Source organism: Grus americana, chromosome 3 (assembly GCF_028858705.1).
Source record: "Grus americana isolate bGruAme1 chromosome 3, bGruAme1.mat, whole genome shotgun sequence".
Taxonomy (NCBI): Eukaryota; Metazoa; Chordata; class Aves; order Gruiformes; family Gruidae; genus Grus; species Grus americana.
This window is the reverse complement of record NC_072854.1, coordinates 122,083,418-122,101,419: the sequence shown is the minus strand read 5'-3', so window position 1 is coordinate 122,101,419 and position 18,002 is coordinate 122,083,418. Positions and strand designations below refer to the sequence as shown.

Here is an 18,002-nt window from a genome sequence, read left to right as displayed (position 1 = left end):
CGCCGGAGGGAGGAGGTACCCGAAAAACGCCCGCAACAAGTGAGGGGGGTACCGGGGGCGCGGCCGGCGGCTCCCTCCTTCCCTCCCCGCGGAGGGTGTGGGGTGGCGGGAGGAGGAAGGGCGGCGCGGCCTCGCCTTCCTCCTCCTCCTCCTCCGGCGGCGGGGAGCGAGGAACGGGGAGGGGGGGGAGGGGAAGTTTCTGGCACCTTCTGGCTGGGTCGCCGGCGGGCGGAAGCGGTTGGGCTGCCGGCGGAGGCGGGCGCTGCGGCGGCGGGTGGCGGCGGGGCCGGTCCGTGGGGCAGCGCCATGGCCAAGTGGGGACAGGGGGACCCGCGCTGGATCGTGGAGGAGCGCGCGGACGCCACCAACGTCAACAACTGGCACTGGTGAGGGGCGGCGCGCGGCGCGGCCGTTGGGGCGGCGCGCGGGGCCTCCCTCAGGCGAAGGGAGGAGGGAAGGGGGATGTCTGTGCCTGTGTGTGTGTGAGGGGGCACGGCCGGCGCTTAACGGCCCCGTTTCCCCGGGCCAGGACGGAGCGGGACGCGACCAGCTGGTCGAAAAGCAAGCTGAAGGAGGTGCTGGTGGGGCTGGTGGTGGAGGGCGAGGCCGGGCGCTGCGAGATCAGCGACCTGAAGCACGTGGAAGGCGAAGCGTCCTGCAACAGCCGCAAAGGGAAACTCATCTTCTTCTACGAGTGGAATCTGCGCCTCAGCTGGAAAGGTACGGGGCGGGGGGACGGGACGGGACAGGACACACGACCTGCCTGCGGTCCGTCGGTCGGTGAGGCGGTGCCGGTGCTGCCATGCCCCTGCTCCTGGCAGGCGTTTGTCACAGGCTAGCGGCCCTTCCTCGGCTTCAGGCCACCGCGGGCCCTGAGGAGCCACCCAGGCCGCCTGCGGTGGGAGAGACTCCCTCTCGGCTTGCTTAGCCTCTCCCGGGTGAGAGGAGAGGCTCGCAGTGACTGGGAGCCCAGCGTGTTTCCATCCCTGGCCCCAGGTTCCGTGGGAAGATGTGCTTGGGTAGGGGTTGCCTCGGAGTTCATCGTGGTCTTTGCAAAGCTGGCTCTGCTAATTTGCTCTACTGGATCAGGAGCGATCACTTTGGAAAGTAAACTGTCTCGTTCGGGTTGAAAAAACAGGAATATTTTAGTTGAACTGCAGTGAATCGAAATCGTAGGGAGATCGCAGGAGATACGTGGGCCTAAACTGTCATAAATGCTTATGTTTAAATAATCTTGAAACCCTAGCTTGTCTTTTTTTTTTTCCCCCCTTCGCCCTTTTTTTTTTTTTTTGTGCCACACACATTTCTTAGATTTTTATACCAGCACAGTACTACTTCTCTTGCTTTGAGAAGTAGATACTTCTGTTGCAGTGAGATATGTATTGCTTAGACCAGTGCGCTTGAATTGTTTTAGTTTCCTAGTGTGCACAAATTACAGCTGTGTGCTTAATGCATGTGGGCAGTAGGAAACAGGAGACGCTAAGAAGCATGAAAATATAGCTGTTTCCAAAATTTTAGTGTAGTTTACATTGAGGGTAATGAATTATATGAGGAAGAAACCATCTAGTGGGAATTAAAGAAACTAGAAATAATTCTTGATTATTTGGGATAACAGGGCTGTCATTACCCAGGGAAGAAAAAGATAATGCAGCTCTATACATTTTTGTTGTGCTGTATCTGCTCGCAAACCCTGCTCTTTATTTGCAGACCGACCTGATAAACTATCTTCTGTTAACGTCAAGGAATTCTTTCCATTTATTAGATGCTTAAAACTTGATGGCAAATTGGATGGACCATCTCTTGCATTGGAGTAAGGAGCAGGAAGAGCTGATAAAAAGAACCTGCATGGGAAATTGTACGTGTATAGTGTAAACCCAAATGATGTATTGTTCCTCCCCAAAATACTGTACTACTTTCTCAGGTCTCAGTTGTTACTCTAAGAAGTAGGAAAACCAGGGGCCATACTTAATGTTCCCCTTTTAATTCCTGTGCCCCAAAACAGGACCATAGTTACTGGATCAGTGTTTCAGGTAATGCTGCTCCAGTGGGCTGCCGGCGTTCTGCCCTTCTCCTTTTTGGGGTGCCCTTTCCGACGCAGCTCTTAATGACCATGTTTTTCCTGGTTTGGCTGACTGGGACTTTAACATTTATTTCGATGCTGAGACCAGTGCTCCTATCTGAACAGATTTGGAATTGAGGTCTGCTCCCACAGTAATAGGGGATTTAAAGAAGTACTGTTATTTATTTATTTTTGTTCGCATTGATAGCTAACTATGTTTTAAATGTTACAAGTGTGTTATAAACTAAGAACATACTTACAATTGTAATCTAAATGTTAACAGGGAGGAAGGCAAACATTATATTGTGTTGTGCAGTTTATCAGTGCAGTTTAAATAATTGTAATCGGCTTTTTGATATTTTGGGGTTTTTTTTGGTTTTTTTCTTAAGCAAAAATTGCCTCAGTTTTAAATATTGGTTAGTTTGTTTTTTTGTTTTATTTATAAAAATAATATGTATTGGCATATGTTACGTATAAGGTGTAGAAGCAGGCAGATACAGTATTTTGTTTGTATTTCTATACAAATTCTTTCTAAATTCTTTTTCCTCTGCTAGGTCTCTATGCTTTTCAGTGTTCAACAGCTCTTAATTTGCATTAGATACTTTGCTCAGTGCAGTGTTGCACTGAGTGGATAATGTCTTTGAGAGCTCAGTTTTAAAAGGGGTTGCTGCTACCCAGTGAAATGCTGAAAGAGCTGGGACTGATGATTTTTTTTCTTAATTTGATAGCCGTCATGTTATGTGTTTTCTGAGAGCTCTGAGTTAGAAATGAGAGTTCAGACTGAACTGCTAAAAACACTAATTGCTGTGATTAATTCCTTCTACAAGTCTTCTAGGATAACTAGTAATTCAAGCTATTAAAATCTGGATACATAAGAACAAGATGATATAAATCTTGAAACTTGCAGCCAGTGTGAAAAGTCTGATGTTGGGAAAACATGGCCCTTAGCAAGTTAGATTACAGAGCAACAAGAAAGTGAGGAATTAAGGGTACTTAATGGTACTAAAATTGAGCAAAATGGCTGTTCTATCATTTATTTGAAGATGTAATGAGGATTTTAATAGATTATTCTACATTGTGATGGAAGCTTTATGAAAACCAGTGTATCTCCTTTTAAAACTTAGGTATTTCAGCAGTGGTTTTATAGGTAGGTCTTTCTGAGACATGTGCTTTCACTATTAATTTTCTAAAATAGTGGATTGGCAGGAAACAAAAAAATAATTTATTCTCAGATCTGTTGCTGGAGTCCCTTGGGATTCAAACAAATAATTTGATTGTTTGTTTGATAAAAAGGTAATCGTTTCGCTTACATTGCAGTGATACTAAAAATGCAAAGCTGTACCAACGTTCTGCCTGTGTAATGTTGACCAACCAGCTCTGTATGTTAACTGGTTGGACTTTGCTGTCCAGCACAGGTACCATCTGCATTAATCCCTCGGACAAGCAATTTTTTCAAGGGGGGGAAAAGAAATCTATATACTGTTATTATGAATTTAAATTTGTTGTCTGGCCTGTGTTATTTGGGAATCTTTATTTTACAAGGTGTGAAAATTGTTAACAAAACTAGCTGAACGGATAGAGGTCAGGTTTGTGTTTTGTTCCTAAAAGCTTCTTCCTGCATGCTTGCACTTTCTGGTTTGGGAGAGTAGCTGAAAATAAGATTTGCTTTACTGTCTGCAAAGACAGTGTTGCGTGGTTTTGCCTGTACTAATTCTGAAACCAGAAGAAAGCAGGAAAGAGAAAACTGAGATGGCTGCATGTGATTTGTGTTGGGCCCAGAAGTGTTTTAACGGTATAATTTACAAGTTCGCTTGGCTAACAGGTTCTCCTGGGAGACTTTGAGAAGCCCAAGAGAAGCATTTAGTTTAGCTTTTTTTCCCTACGTGGACCTGGTTGTCTCCTTCTGGATTAACAGACTTGTTATATTGCGCTGTGCTTCACTGATGTAGATCCTGACTGGGAAGGGATCTTGGCACCATACTCCACGTTGTGTTACTAACAGTCAGTCACTCTCTTCTTGCTAAGAAACGTCTGAGCATTTCTTTCCGTACTTTACTGTGGTCTTGACCGGTAGCGCATTAGGTTATATCTATGCGTAGTGCCCCCCTGTAGCATGGTGGTTGTTTCAGGGTAGTAATTAAAAATAATGAGAGTGATGTTAAGTAGTAGCTGGATCTAGCTAGCTCCTTTGAAGGTGAGAGAATCCAAAGAAATGTTACGTCTCCCTTCATGATAATTCCCCTTTTGCAGTCATGCTTAACACTGGGCTGTTTGTATTTTAGAGCTTTGTGGATGGACTGATAAAGCTTGTTGTTGTGTTTTGTGTGTTTTGACAACTAAGCTGATGAAATAGTATAAAGATAACTGGATTTGGGGTAGAACTGCATGTTTCTGCTATTGCTCCTTAAAGAGATTTAAACAGGATCTAAATAGTGAATAAATTTAAATAACTAAATTCTTTTGCAAGGCAAGGGGAGAGAGTCTTCAGTGTAATGAAAAAAAAAAGTGTTAGACCTTAAATTCAATCTTTTCACTGTAAGGTCTGAGGCAAAGAAGTATAGTACAGGGTTCATATCCCAGAACATGTTTATAGAGCTGTGTACGTAAGTGATGGAGGGCCTTTGCCCAGAAGGATGCAGAAGCGGAGTCTCATTTCTGTTCTTGCAAAGTCTTTCTGATGTGTACGGTGATTAATGCCACGTCGTGGTAAAGCTATTAAGAGCAAGAATGAGTATTCTAAAAAAACCTGCATGTGAAGTTTCATATTTTTAAAAAATTCCAATTGTATACTTATCCATTATGCATACCTATGTTTTACAGTAACATGCCTGTATGTTGGGAGCTTTTCAGATACTCGAGAAGGAGTAGTAGCATTCTAGAGAGCTTCTAAATAAATGGCAGGCAAATTTAGGGGAAGAGGAGGTTATTTTTCCCCTACCCTCTTTTTAGGTTCACATTCTGTGTTGGCAGATGTAAGTTAAGTGGAGAGCATTAGGACAGCTGACAATTGGAGGCGAGAGCAGCGGCAGAATGGTCGTGCAAACTGTGCCGAGTGAGAACATGTACCTCTGTGCATGTACATATCTTAATGCATCTATACAGCAAAATACAATTCTGAGAAAAGTTTACTGTGAAAGTACTGTGACATATTTGAGACTTTTTGTTGCTATTTAGTTCCTTTAAATTAGATTCTAGGCAACTTGCTTCAAGTAACACTTTTGTACAACTGATTTCCAAGCATAAAACTCTTGCTATGGGGGAAATAGTTTTTAATAATGCATTTAAGAATTCATTATGTTAATACAGGTACAGTGAAAGAGTCTGGTGAGAAACATAAGGGATCTGTTGAAATTCCTAACCTGTCAGAAGAAAATGAGGTAGATGATACAGAGGTAGGTGTGAAATACTGATATGGCTATATAGGTTCAGAATTCTTAAATAAAGCATTAATCAACATATAGGCATCATATTTTGATTTATCCTGTGATTAAGTGGGCTAATTACACATGGATAGTTTATTTCATGTTCTCATTTTTTATACTTGGAATAACAACTTATGTCTGTTCTCAAATTATACCTACTAGGAATGTGTGCAATTTTCTTTGCTAATTATTGTTTCTGACAATATACTAACTACAAATTTGAGAAGAGCTCTGCTTGCTGTAGTCTTGAAAAAACCCAACCACCCACCCCTCTCCCCACCCCCCAAAAAAACCCCCAAACCCCAAAGAACTTAAGGAATCTCCTTGTTGGTTGTATAGCAGTTGATCCTGTGGCTTCCACAAATTCTTCAGCCTCTGCTGTGTAGTAGGCAACTCTGTACTTGATGAACTTGACTATAAGTACTGTGGAGATGAGATACTACACTTAAATAAGGCAAAATCCACGAGGACTTATTTTTAGCAAAGGTAGGATAAACTAAGAAGATAATGAAATTGAAATTGCAGCTGTCCTCTGAATATAGTAAACAAAGCCAAAATACTTTCCTTTGTTGCCAGAACCCAACAGACTCATGTTTAGATGCCTCTTAGATCTTGTAATTTTTCTGTTTCTAGATTAACGTTAGCAAAAAGAAGGGGGAAGGGGATGTTCTGAAGGACCTTATGAGAACTGAAGGAACCACAAAAGTCAGAGAGGCCCTGAGAGATTACCTGAAAGCACTTAAAACAGGTAAATGAAACCAGTTCGTTAGGTATGTTTCTATGCAGTCTTCTTTCTTGAATAGATTGGTAATACATTGACAAGTCCTTGGGCTTGTATTTTTTTTTAATTTTTAATTGTCATCTGCTGAGATGAAATAAGTTAGTCCTACAGTCAAAATCTTTACTGCTGTCAAACATGGCAGCATCCAGAAGTTTCTGTAGCAACCCAAGCTGTGTTGTGTTACAAGTGCTGACCACAGAGATCACTGCAAGACCTGCAGGCTGACTGGTCGGCTACCAATGCAGCGCCCAGCCCTCAGCTTGAGATGGTGCATTCCTTAATGGGCAGATGTTATAAAGTTTGGGTCAGGTAACTTTGAAAAAGCCTGTTTTTAAGGGAAATTGCTGTTAGGCTGTGCTGCTAATAAAAACATATGGGTAAGGTGGGGAAACTCTGGATTGGAGTTGTACGTCCCATTCTCCACAGTTTCGGCCAGCAATCTTTGTGACACGTGAATGTCAGGGTGGTTGTACAGCTCAATTTCATACTGAAAAGTGCTTTTCTTTATTACAGAGTTTACCTTGGGAATGATTCTGCCTACAAAAGCTACTGTTGGTCAGGAGCTGGCTGCTGAGCGAAAACTAAGTGGGAACACCATGCAAGTATGTTGGCTTTAAGTGTTGTACAAATTTAATATTACCATAAATGTAGTCCCTCCTAGATTTTGCTGTGGTAATACCTGCATGTTCCTGTGATGACCCGCAAAAGCGAAGGCCTTTGGGGTGCAACTACAGCCTCATTGCTGTGCTCAGGGCCTGTAATACAGAAATGACCTGCCGCAGATCCCAGGGCGGACAGCGGGTGTATGGACTCTTTAACACTGTTCTGTAATGGCCATAGCTTCAGCGGAGTGAAGCTGAATGCACCTGCACGGATCACTTTCCCCAGGCTAAACTTAACTTCAGGTGTCTTTGGAGCAAATCACACGCTCTTAGTTTTTTTCACTTAATTTAATGAATCTTGATTAATAATACTGTTAAATAAATATGGATGTACGTTGTATAATTAATGTACATTCACAACACAGTATGTTTAAGAATGCACAGGTAACAACAATCCTGCTATTCCAGAACTTGGAAGTGTTTGATCTTGCACTCACATGAATCCTTTTTGCTTTGCAGGATTCTGTTTCACCACAGCCTTTGGATATAGTTGGCGTAAAAATTCCAACAGTGAAAATACTTATGAGAGAAATCTTCAACTCTCCAGCAGACGAACTTTACAGCATCTTCACAACTAAAGAGGTAAGTGATACTTTCAGTAAGCAATTTAGTTTAATGTGGATGCTTGTTACATCTAAATAGTTGTGCAAATAATACATGTCACATTCATAGTGTCAAGGACAGATAATACTCCTTAAGTACATTAAATGGAGAGATATTCATAGTGTCAAGGACAGATAATACTCTTTAAGTAAAGTACATTAAGTGGACAGATGAGATTGTCCGGAAACTGAAGGTTTCATGAGCTACCCTTTTCATGTAACTTCACTAAGAATTTGTAATTCTGAATGTCATCAGTTGCTCTTCAAGTTTTGCTGAACAGCTTCACCTTTTAAGCCGCTGAGGAATTTAAGTGGTGACAGTGCAAATGGCGTTGACAGTTGCTGAAGCAGCGTGGCACTTTGGTCTCCTAGCAAGGAACAAAAGCTAGGTAGCTGACCTTGTTGACAAGTTGTCACATTCTTGTGATAGCAATCAGAAAGTACTAGCAGATGTCAGCAGGATCATTCCTACACTTTTACCTTTTTAATGAGAGCTTATTAGGGTGGCTTAGACCTTTTTTTTTTTTTGGGCCAGTTGTTACCTTAATAGGAAGAAAAGCCAACCAACCAGAGTGAAGCTGCATCTTTATGTCATTTATATGCAGTTCAATCACATGCTCATTTGTTAGTAAGAAAAAGCTTAGCTTTTTTTTTATGTATATCCTTGTCATTCAGGAACCTAAAGTGCTCAGTAATGTCACTGTTGTTATCCACAGCTTAATTAGATTAGCTATTGGATGCAATGATACTGTTGCTTATAGGGTACAAAATAGAAGATTAGTAATTTTGAGTTTGTGTCCTTCAAAAGAGCCTGGGCTGGTGTCAGAGACCTTAAAATCAGAATCCCAGCACTACCAATGAGAAAAATAATGGCGCTCAGCAGTTCTCTTGCTCTATGATCTCCCTAATTTCCAAATCTAGTAACAGTCAGTCATGTATGTGTATGTGCTTTGTCTGTGGCCCCTTGCAGGTGGCTGGAGTCTTCACTGGTCTTTGTATGTACCACTGCAGGTTGACTCAGCAGTGATAGTCCCATTTTGTCACCTCACTGGCCCCTGCTACCAGCCCGATTCGTGCTTAAAGACGCTCATGTATATCACAGTTAATTTTCTTCAGCAAACCTCCCTTGTCTTGTAATGTGCTGCATTATGTATCAGTATAGATTGTAGTTAACTGGCTTCTGCTGTATTCTTCTTTTGCTAGTTGGTACAGAAGTTTTCTAAATGTCCTGCTGTGATTGAAGCTGAGAAAGGAGGCAAACTTCAGATGTTTGATGGTCGTGTCAGCGGTGAATATGCAGAATTGGTAAAAAGCTCCTACTTTGCACTGTAGATATGGGGGGGGGGCAATGCAGTGGTGTCAGCTTCTAGCTAGAAACTAGCATAAGTTTCTGACATTTCAGCTTCTCTAATGCATATTCAGTCCCTCTATTATAAAGCCAAAAATTTGCTATTATGTTGTGTGATTTTTTTTCTTCCCCATCAAAAGAGCAGGCACTGACTACACCTAATGACCTGCACTGGGGGAGAAAACTCTCAACGGCATTGTTTTTTTACTAGGCGTTAGAAAGCAGATTTAAAGTTTATTTCCCAAATCCTTATCATTTCTTGTAACTGGAGAAATGATCTCTGTTCTGTTCAGGGCAAATGCTACAGTCTCCCAGCTGAATGCTTTTGCAAATAGAAGGGAAAAATTGTTAATTAGAGCTCAGCTCCACTTTTGTAAACCTCTGGGGGGAAAAAAAAAAAATCATTCTTCACAGTTGCTAAGCCTAGACTGGGTATCTTACTGTCCATCCAGATGACGGGCAGTAAGTATCACTGAGAATTGGACAACTTTTTAAAAAGCAAAGCCTTGGAAAATTGGATTCTCAGTTCAAGCTAATAAAATTTGTTGTTGACTCCACAAAGGGCTCGGTCTGGAAATGTACACGCTGGAGAACTGTTGGCTTTAGTGGTAACATCCCATTAGTGAAGCTGAAGGCAGTCAGTTATATTAGATACAGAACTATTTAGATGAAACAGTCAAAATACAAATTTAAGGGCTTAGCGAAAACAATAACCTTGATTTAGACCAGATTTAACGCTTATGCTGAAGCAGTACCTCTCCTTCTCACGGTAGCAGGCTGTAAATCACCTTTATGCAATACTGTCTAACTCGTACATGAAAGCGGGCTGGATTGCTTAACGGAAAATCACAGGCATGCTTAGAAATTTCAGAGGTGAAAACACAACTCTTAACTTGTGCCCATTTCAAGGTCTGCAGTAAACCCAGTGTTTTATATTTGGTAACTAATCAGCCTGAACTTTTCCCACAGAGAAACAAAACAGTACAACGTAACAGGTTTGATGAAAACAGTTTATTTTAAAAAAAAAAACACCCAACAAACCCCAATCTTTGTATTGTTTACATGCATGTGTCTACTATTACGTAAGATAATGTGCCTCTCCTTATTTTTCAGGGGAGAATTAGCATTGCATAGTCGGCGTGAATTATCTCAAACACTAATGAGGAGAACCTTCTTATCTTCTCACAGGTCCCAAGCCAAAGAATCGTCCTCAAGTGGAGGTGTAGAAGCTGGCCTGAGGGTGAGTCTTTTTGAGGACCTCTGACAGAGGCTGCGCTTTGCGGGGAGAAGGATCAAACATGACAGTTGACAGCCTTGCTCACTGGAAGCTCATGTAGTCTGCTCGTTCTTTGGCGAACAGCCTGATGTCATAGCAGCTGTCATCTGTGAAAACAGGCTTCGCTCAGGCAAAAGCAGATACACAATTAGCAATGGCAAATATAATCCTTTAAAACACACTTTATTGAAATGTTGTATTTTCTTCCTTCAGAACATTATGCAACGGTTGCCTTGAATTTCAAGGATATGGCTGCTCAAACGGAACTGCAGTTAGAGTGCAAAGGAGTTCCTGTCTCAAATGAAGATAGCACAAGACAATGTTGGAAACAGCAGTATTTTGAAGAAATACGTATCTTACTGCAGCAATCCCAAGACAACATGGAATGATAACAGCACTGTAGTTTTGTTAGGGCATTACTCTTTGTACTTGGTTAACATTTGGTTTTTTAAAAAAAAAAGTAATTTATTTGTGGGAAGAATAAAGACCCACTTCTATGATACTGTATATAATTTAAGCATTATTTATGGATTTTTTTAGTGAATGAGGTGGCGAGTAGGCCAGAGTACGTATATAAACAGCTTTACTTGGGGAAACTGATCTCTTTTCTGCTTGCCTGCAACTTCAGAGAGTAATAATGATTCAGCTGCAGTAAACTACCACCGTCATACGTAGGTAAGCTACACGGATCAATAGGAAGCATCTGCAGTTCTTTAAATATTACAAGTATCAAAGCAGCAAAATTAAATCCCTCTAAGATGGGGTTCCCATCAGAGGTGAACTGAAAATGATTATGAAACTGCTGATACATGAGATCTTTCAGGAAATGTGTGGGGGGGGTATAGTTTACAGCCTCTTTGAATACATCTTAAGATTGCTTTAACTGCAGACTGAATTCGTTTCTAACTCCGTAGACAGTTTTAGGGAAAGATAATTAACAATGTCGTGTAACTCTGGTTGGTACGATGGTTACCACTGTTAAGTCTGCATGCACTGTACTCAGTTACTTGACCTCAGTGTGAAATTTATTTTGGAAGAAACAAACTGTAATAATGCTTTCCTTTTGCAGTTCTGTAAACCTTCCACTTAAATACTTTTTTTTTTTTCCCCCCCTCTGCAACTCAAATTAAAGCGAGCAACTGTTTGTTAGAGAAATCTGACAGGGGCATAGTTGGGATATTGAAAGTAAAGAATTGTTACTCTTAATTAAACCACACTGAGGTTAGTAAGGCTAACTTAATTCTCAAATGCTTTATAAAAAGTGTATTAAGTATGCCATTTGAAGCAAATTGACCAAAAAAGGGCAAGCTGCCTTTGGAAAATGTGGTTGGCTCAATAAAATATGTGATTTTACATGCAGTTTATTTTCTCCATTAACTGATACTGCCAAACTAAATGAGTCTGTATAGAAGTTAAGTCCTATATGTTTTATTTTTACAGGGCTCCAACATATGGCTACCTTACCACACATAAACTTACATCATGCAGAAGAGAAAGATGCGCTGCTCTTTTCTACAGGCAAGGCTTTCCCTGAAAAGTTTGCAGTCAGTTATCCCCTTTGAACTTAGGTGAGGTTTGTTGTAGTAACAAGAACAAACACCTCACAGTGACTGGAGAGGCGCACAGGCTGGTTACCAAGCGCTTGTGTTTTAGGTGTCCAGGTGGAGAACAGCCCCTTGAGAAAGGGCATGTTTTAGCTGAATGCTGAAAATTTAGTTACCTTGTTTGGTAAATATTCCAGGACAAAGAGCCTAACATTTTGAATACAAAAATGATTCTCGGCTAGACTAGTATTAGTTGACAAAGGGGCAACTGTTAAATAACAATAGAAAATCTCAGTTTAAGACGGAGATCAGGCTAGGCAGTTTTGTGTGTAGATGATCCAAGAGATTTTGTGACAGTTTATTATCTGAGAGTAGGCTGTTACATCTAATCACAAGTTTCTTCAAACAGTGTATCTTACAGCCCTAGTACTTCTCTGGGAAGTATGCCTCACCAGGCTTCCCTCCTGACTAAAAACCCTTTCCATCTTAGGTCACAAGTGCCCACCACTTGCGTGTTTTGCTAGTCTGAACTTTCTTGTCTCCTTCCACTAGCAGGAGTATTCAACTGGACCAAGTGCCAATCATCAGTGTTAAAAAAGAAGCGACTTACTTGTGTTTCCGGTGTTGCACCACTCGCTTCCCGGTGGGGGACAGCCAGAGCCCCCAGAAAGCTCTCTGCAAGGAGGAACCCTTTAAGGGAAAGGGTAGTGAACTGAAGCTGATGTATCTCCTTTAGCGTCCTTCTTGTTCCCTCGTGCCTGCACAGCTGTAAGTTTGATAACATGTATACAAGCTTTTGTAAGTTAAAAACGTGCAGTGCCTACCTTTTCATCCTGCTTGTAGGCCAGCGGAGCGTAAGAAATGGGCAGTCAGCTTTCACAGCCACGAAGGGCCCCCGATGACTGTCCCTGCAGGCAAAAAAAGGACACTTTTTCTTTTTGCTTCACCAGCGCTCCTGCACTGTTCCCGTCTTTACTGTGCATGCTGGAACTTAGCTAACATTGGCACTGTATTGCTGACCCGAAAGTTCAATTTCTGCACACAGTTATTGTGGAATTCAGAAAAAATTCAGAGGAGTTAATTTTTCTTGTAGCAGGTAGCCTTCAGGAGAATTTCTAGCACTATTGGCCAGCCATAGCCTAAAGAGGACAGCCATCATCCCAGAGAGGCAAAAGAATTTATTCTTGAGTGGTAAAACATCTCATATTCCTCATAGAGGTCAATAAAACTCCTCTCCAAGAGTTTAATAAAATCAAAGAATGTTAAACTACTTGTTACCCTCAGTCCTTGAGCTGGGTGGAGCAGAGTTAGAAATTACATATCATTTAGAAACAGGATGATGATGACATAGTAGTATCACACATAAATCATACAGTATCATATATAATGAAAGGATACTATCATAAATGTAGTTGTTTTCTAAACAGGTCTCTGTGAAGAGTTCCCTATCCTAAAATTTTCTCAATATAACAAAAGAGAAAACGGCAGGAGTGGAGATACACATAAAGAGTTTGTTGGAAATATGCTCAAATTTATTGGAATTCACGTGTTTTAAGGAGACTAATGAGCACAGAAGACATTCCAGGGAGGGTGAGCAGCATGAAAGAAGCAACAAAGCAGCAAGAGGAAAAGGTAGTTTTGTTTGTGATAGAGCGCTTTCATAATGTAGTAAAATTCTGGACAACAACCTGGTCTCTGAGAAAGCCAAAAAAAAAAAAAAAGTAAAAGCGAAAGACAAGCTTTGTAAGACTGTAGCCAAAGTAACAGTTTGAGCCCAGGAGGTGGAGGCGGGCTGTAAAGGACTATGCACAGTGAGGACACTGGAAAGAGAAGGTATTTTAAAAGCTTAATTTTGAAGAGATTATAATGAGAGGTGGGACTTTCAGGAGGAAATGTATAACAATTAAATGAGAGGTGGGGTGAGCTGTGGAAGAGAATAAAGGCTTTAAGAGACTGAGGAAGCCAAGTTAAAGGTGGGGTTTTCAAAGACAGGGATAAAAAGAAAAAAAAAAAAAGCATTCTTGAAGGCAAAGAGATATGCACCAGAAAACTGATTTAACGTAAAAGGGGAATGGTATGGAAGAAATCATGACAAAGAACATGTAAAATCAGGGACACAAGAAGATGAAGAAAGACACAGGAGCAAACAAGGATGTGGAAGAGGAGATAAGTTTGCGCAGGTACTGCTTAATTTTGTTTTAAAAAGCTGAATATTGGGACAAAATTCCCAGTAAAAATTGCAGAAATATTCAATTTACAGGGGAAATTGGAAGGTAACGTAAGGGAAGAGCAGTAAGAATAATGGTACTTCTGGTAATCTTGACACAACTTTTGAGCAAAGTAGTAGAAAGTCTAGTATTAAGGTCAGTCAGTTTAGAACTACAGCATAATAACCTAACTAAAGCTAACAAAACACATTTTTTAATATCTTAGCAAATTTGATGTAGCTTTTTGAAGAGGTTGCAAAGGGAACTGCTGGCCTAACAGTTTATGTTAGCTTGTACGTACCATGCGTGTCTTACTATTTAACGGTGTTTTGCTTAGAGAGTCACCAAATCCCAACATAACGCATCACTGAAATGTAATCTGAAATTGTAACAACTTTGGTAATGGAAAATGGTTATTAAATAAACGGACTTCGAAATGGCCAGTTACACATTTGTGAGAAAATAATTGGCAATGAAATACAAAATTAACACTAACAGCATTTGCCAATCACATATACAGGTCTGTAGGGGAAAACATCCTAAAAATAACCTAAAGGACCTAGTCCATAGTTAGTGACAGGCTGACCACAGAAGGGCTAGTGTTCATGTGGGAACACAGAAGAGGAAGAATGGTTGTATTTGTGTATCATTTATGAAATAGTTACTAAAACACTGTTTATGTTTGGTATATACTTCCCAAGGGGCTCAAAATAATGAGAAAAAAAAACATCACAGAAGACAGAATCCCACTCTTCAGTACTGGAATTATGGTGCGCTCTCATCCTGTATGAGAAGCTAAAGCCAAAGTGCAGTAGCTGAAAGCCGATGTCAGACAACATACCAAAAATCAGATGCACATTTTTAATAAGCATAATTAATTAACTGAGACTACTCACCAAAGGGTTATAATGGCTGCTTCATCTCATGAAGGTTTGTAGATCAATAGGCAAGGAGCTTCCTAAAGACATCTTGGTGCCACCACAAATTAATTAGTAGGCTTGGTAGAAGACTTGATAGATGAATTCGGATATCCAGTGGGTGAAGGTCGCAGTAGAAGCTGCTGCTGCTTTCTCTGAAGTCACAATCTATGGAGAAGTTGATCAGAAAGGGTAATAAAATTATTCCTAAAGAGAGTGAAAACATAATTACTTCATGTCTGAATAACAGACAAACCAACTTAAGCACTCACCAGCACAATACAGTGTCTGAAAATGCAGGAATAAGAGTGCTAATAAAAGGGACTATAAAGTCTAAACTTTAAAGATAGAAATAATTAGGTTAAAAGGTTAAAAAAAAAAGAGTAGATTACAAAGAGAGTAAGAGGAGTCATATAAGCATCACATAATAAAACTGTGGAGAAGCAAATGATGCTAAACTACACTAAATGGTAGACAGAATGAAGGAATTTGGAAGAAAAAAGACCAAGACAGATGTATTATGAAGACCATAGAAAAACAAATGAGGTAAGCAACTGGAAAATGAAGCTGAAAATGGAGTTTAATCAGATATTAAAACCAGTATCATTGACAGTCTGAAGGATCACATAGGAAATGGATACTGCTCAGAAATAACGGGGGGGAAATGTGACAGGGAAAGGTGATGAAGTCATTCCAGTGTTTTGAGGGGGCGCAGGCGGATGGAGCGGGGCCCAGGGGCAGCACAGGTAGAGGGAGAAAGGAAGGGCTGCAAGTGGTGCAGGAGAAAACCATGACCAATGCAGCTTAAAATTGGGGAAATGAAAAGTTCCACAGGCTTCTGACACCATCTAACATAGCGGGGGGGAAAAGTCAACCAGCAATCCCTCTCAACTGTGTGACTAAACATTCATGCAAACCAAACAGGAAAAGGACCAACATTTACATCACGTATATACATCAGATCATCACTTCTCTCTGCAGCTGTTTCATTTTTGAAGTTGTCTTTGATGAGAAATCCAAAGACTGAAGCAACGTATTATAAACAAATGAAAAGTCATCACAATCAGTTTAATGAAGTGCACAGAATAGCAATTGATCATGTCAATAAAAATAAAACAATTAATTTTACATCAAGTGTGCTTTATTTCCTCCACAGGTATTCTGTTAAATAAAGCACCATATATATACTGCCAGGCCACAGCTAAAGAGGATTCTTTACAGAATCAAATTTCTTGTGGTTGTTTAGTATACAAGTAAACTTAATTTTGATAATAAGAACCACAGCGATCTGAGGCAATCTGCCTCTATTATAAGGTACAAAACTGGCACAGAGGACACCATATTATACACAGTAAAAATGCCATAAGTTTAAATTACATCATACAGGGCAAGGAAGCCCTGTTCTCCCAGACAGCCATATTAAATGAAAGCCACTACAGTGAACTCTTAATTACATAAAACATAGCCATTATCTGATTGCCCTTTAAGAAAGTGTACGGTAGATGCAAAAACAAAAAAACCCAAACAAACAGAAAAATAAATCTGGAGTTCTGCCTGACCAAGAATTAAGCATATAAATCTATCTTGCCATTCAAGCAGAGAGCACTGGACAAACTGAAGCACAAAACAGAAATAAGCAAAACTTATACAAACAGCATTTTGGGGGGAAGGAGGGGAAAAAAAAAAAAAAGACTTTAAAAGCAGACATGCTCCATCTAATGTCAAGAAGCAGCTTGGTTTCCTTTTCCAGATATCCTTGTGACCACATGAATCGTAGACTCAATGGTCCTACACAGGATGTCTAAAATGTCATGCTGCTGCATGTGACTAAAAAGTCCTCTGGAATGGCCACAACTGATTGATAAACTAGTTTCAGGGTCCTGGGATGGTAAGGCTTGACCATCACAACTCCTCAAATCTGCGAGGTCAGATAAAACTGCTGAAATCGATGTGGAAGGAAACTCCGAGTCCTCCTCAGCTCCAATGGAATCCTTGGAAGTCTGCAGGTCTTTAAATTCTTTGCATTCTTCAAATTTACCATTTCCTGACTGCTCTTCCGTGTGCTGCGACCGCGTCGCCAACATTATGTCTTCTGAAAATGAAGATGGAACTTCCATTCTGTACTCTTTGACAGAACTGTTCTCGGGGGAAGGAGGATCTTGCTCAGTGCCTGGATCAATGATCGAAGAGTCCCGCGTCTCGTTATCCGAAGTGCTGGTTGGGGTCAACGCCTCCCGGGGCTCAGTTTTTATGTCACTGATACAGCTATCTACAGTGTGCTCCTCGTCACTGCTGACCCGTCTTCTCTTTACAGGAGTAGCTCCTTCGTCATCTGTAAGAAAAAGGAATAATCCTTTAGGGAAAATGCGTTGTTTGCATGTCGCACATCCAAGTAACAGCCCTGCCCTTTATCCTTTTCCATATTAAGCACAGTGCTTTAATAAATACTTCCTTACAGAAAATGCATGTAATTGTCTAGAATTTTAGCTCCACAATAAAATAGTATTTCTTGTGTAGTTCTAGGGATTGGAGCCAAGAAATGGCCCACGTTTAGTGGTAAGAAAACAATGTGTTACGTTAATTCTGTAAAAGTTGACAAAACCTTAGAATTGTTAGAGCGACACTCTTATAGAAGGCAAACCTTTAGTTTTTCTTTCTTTGGCTTCTTGCTCTTGTAATGAGTTCCTCTGTTGTTGACAAGCTCTACATTTGTTTAAAAGCTCTTGCAAAGTTGGAATCAGGGCTGAGTTGAGCTGTTTGGGAGTGTGCACGGAAAGCAGCAAGGCAAGTGCTCGGAGGTCCTAAAAAAACCAGAAGTAAGCAAACTTAACTAGCTTTATTTCACACTCTTATTTGATTAACCCTACACGCAGAGATCTGTGCAATAAGCAGAGGCTTCAACATGTTCTCGACATCCAAAAGATCAAATTCTAAATATACTTACACTACTGAAATTTCCCAGAACTCACTACTAATACGCTGACCTTAACGTAGATCTGTCCTAAGCAGATGACAATACTGTGCTGCTCACTGTAAGACGAAATCTTTTGCTGGGTTAGAACATTTCTACCGTTAACTCTACTGCACTTTGCATTACTTTTTTCCTCACAATAAGCTGTGCACGCTCGGAGAATGCGTGCGTGTGGAACAGAGAATGCTGGAGAGCTCAGCTATTCTGCTCCAT

The 18,002-nt window shown here is 40.8% G+C and overlaps 2 protein-coding genes and 1 long non-coding RNA gene across 17 annotated transcripts in view; 1 reads left to right on the top strand and 2 right to left on the bottom strand.

Annotated features, from left to right (window-relative positions):
* Window positions 1–49: 49 nt before the first annotated feature.
* LOC129204894 (activator of 90 kDa heat shock protein ATPase homolog 2-like) lies at window positions 50–13,744 on the top strand. Of its 2 annotated transcripts, XR_008576524.1 has the most exons (10): window positions 50–386; window positions 530–720; window positions 5,366–5,451; window positions 6,115–6,229; window positions 6,776–6,864; window positions 7,384–7,506; window positions 8,730–8,831; window positions 10,063–10,114; window positions 10,364–10,825; window positions 11,591–13,744. XR_008576524.1 is itself a non-coding variant. In XM_054821674.1 (9 exons), the coding sequence occupies exons 1-9, from the start codon at window positions 307–309 to the stop codon at window positions 10,537–10,539; spliced, it is 1,014 nt and encodes a 337-aa protein (XP_054677649.1). In that variant the 5' UTR covers window positions 50–306; the 3' UTR covers window positions 10,540–11,509. The 2 variants fall into 2 exon arrangements, 1 of the variants encoding a protein (XP_054677649.1); XM_054821674.1 differs by lacking the exon at window positions 11,591–13,744 and having other exon boundaries at window positions 10,364–11,509.
* On the bottom strand, window positions 9,889–11,694 carry LOC129204896 (uncharacterized). The gene is made up of 2 exons (XR_008576527.1): window positions 11,630–11,694; window positions 9,889–10,257 (listed from the first exon to the last, which is right to left on the bottom strand). It is a non-coding gene; the product is annotated as an uncharacterized LOC129204896 (long non-coding RNA).
* Window positions 13,745–15,854: 2,110 nt separating the features above from the next.
* USP34 (ubiquitin specific peptidase 34) overlaps window positions 15,855–18,002 on the bottom strand; it is a 133,639-nt gene continuing 131,491 nt past the window's right edge. For all 14 annotated transcript variants that reach the window (XM_054821653.1, XM_054821662.1, XM_054821661.1 and 11 more), the window contains 2 exons: window positions 17,460–17,619; window positions 15,855–17,150 (listed from right to left, as the gene is read on the bottom strand). In XM_054821653.1, coding sequence (XP_054677628.1) covers window positions 16,540–17,150; window positions 17,460–17,619 — 771 coding nt within the window. In that variant the 3' untranslated portion in view covers window positions 15,855–16,539. The remainder of the gene's footprint in view (window positions 17,151–17,459; window positions 17,620–18,002) is intronic.

What these genes read in the sequence shown, in the direction of transcription:
- LOC129204894 (XM_054821674.1), top strand. Translation starts at nt 307, where the DNA reads ATGGCCAAGTGGGGACAGGGGGACCCGCGCTGGATCGTGGAGGAGCGC. An exon ending in TAAGTGGGAACACCATGCAA is followed by an intron (nt 6,865 to 7,383) that starts GTATGTTGGCTT and finishes TTTGCTTTGCAG; the next exon opens with GATTCTGTTTCACCACAGCC. An exon ending in GTGTAGAAGCTGGCCTGAGG is followed by an intron (nt 10,115 to 10,363) that starts GTGAGTCTTTTT and finishes TTCTTCCTTCAG; the next exon opens with AACATTATGCAACGGTTGCC.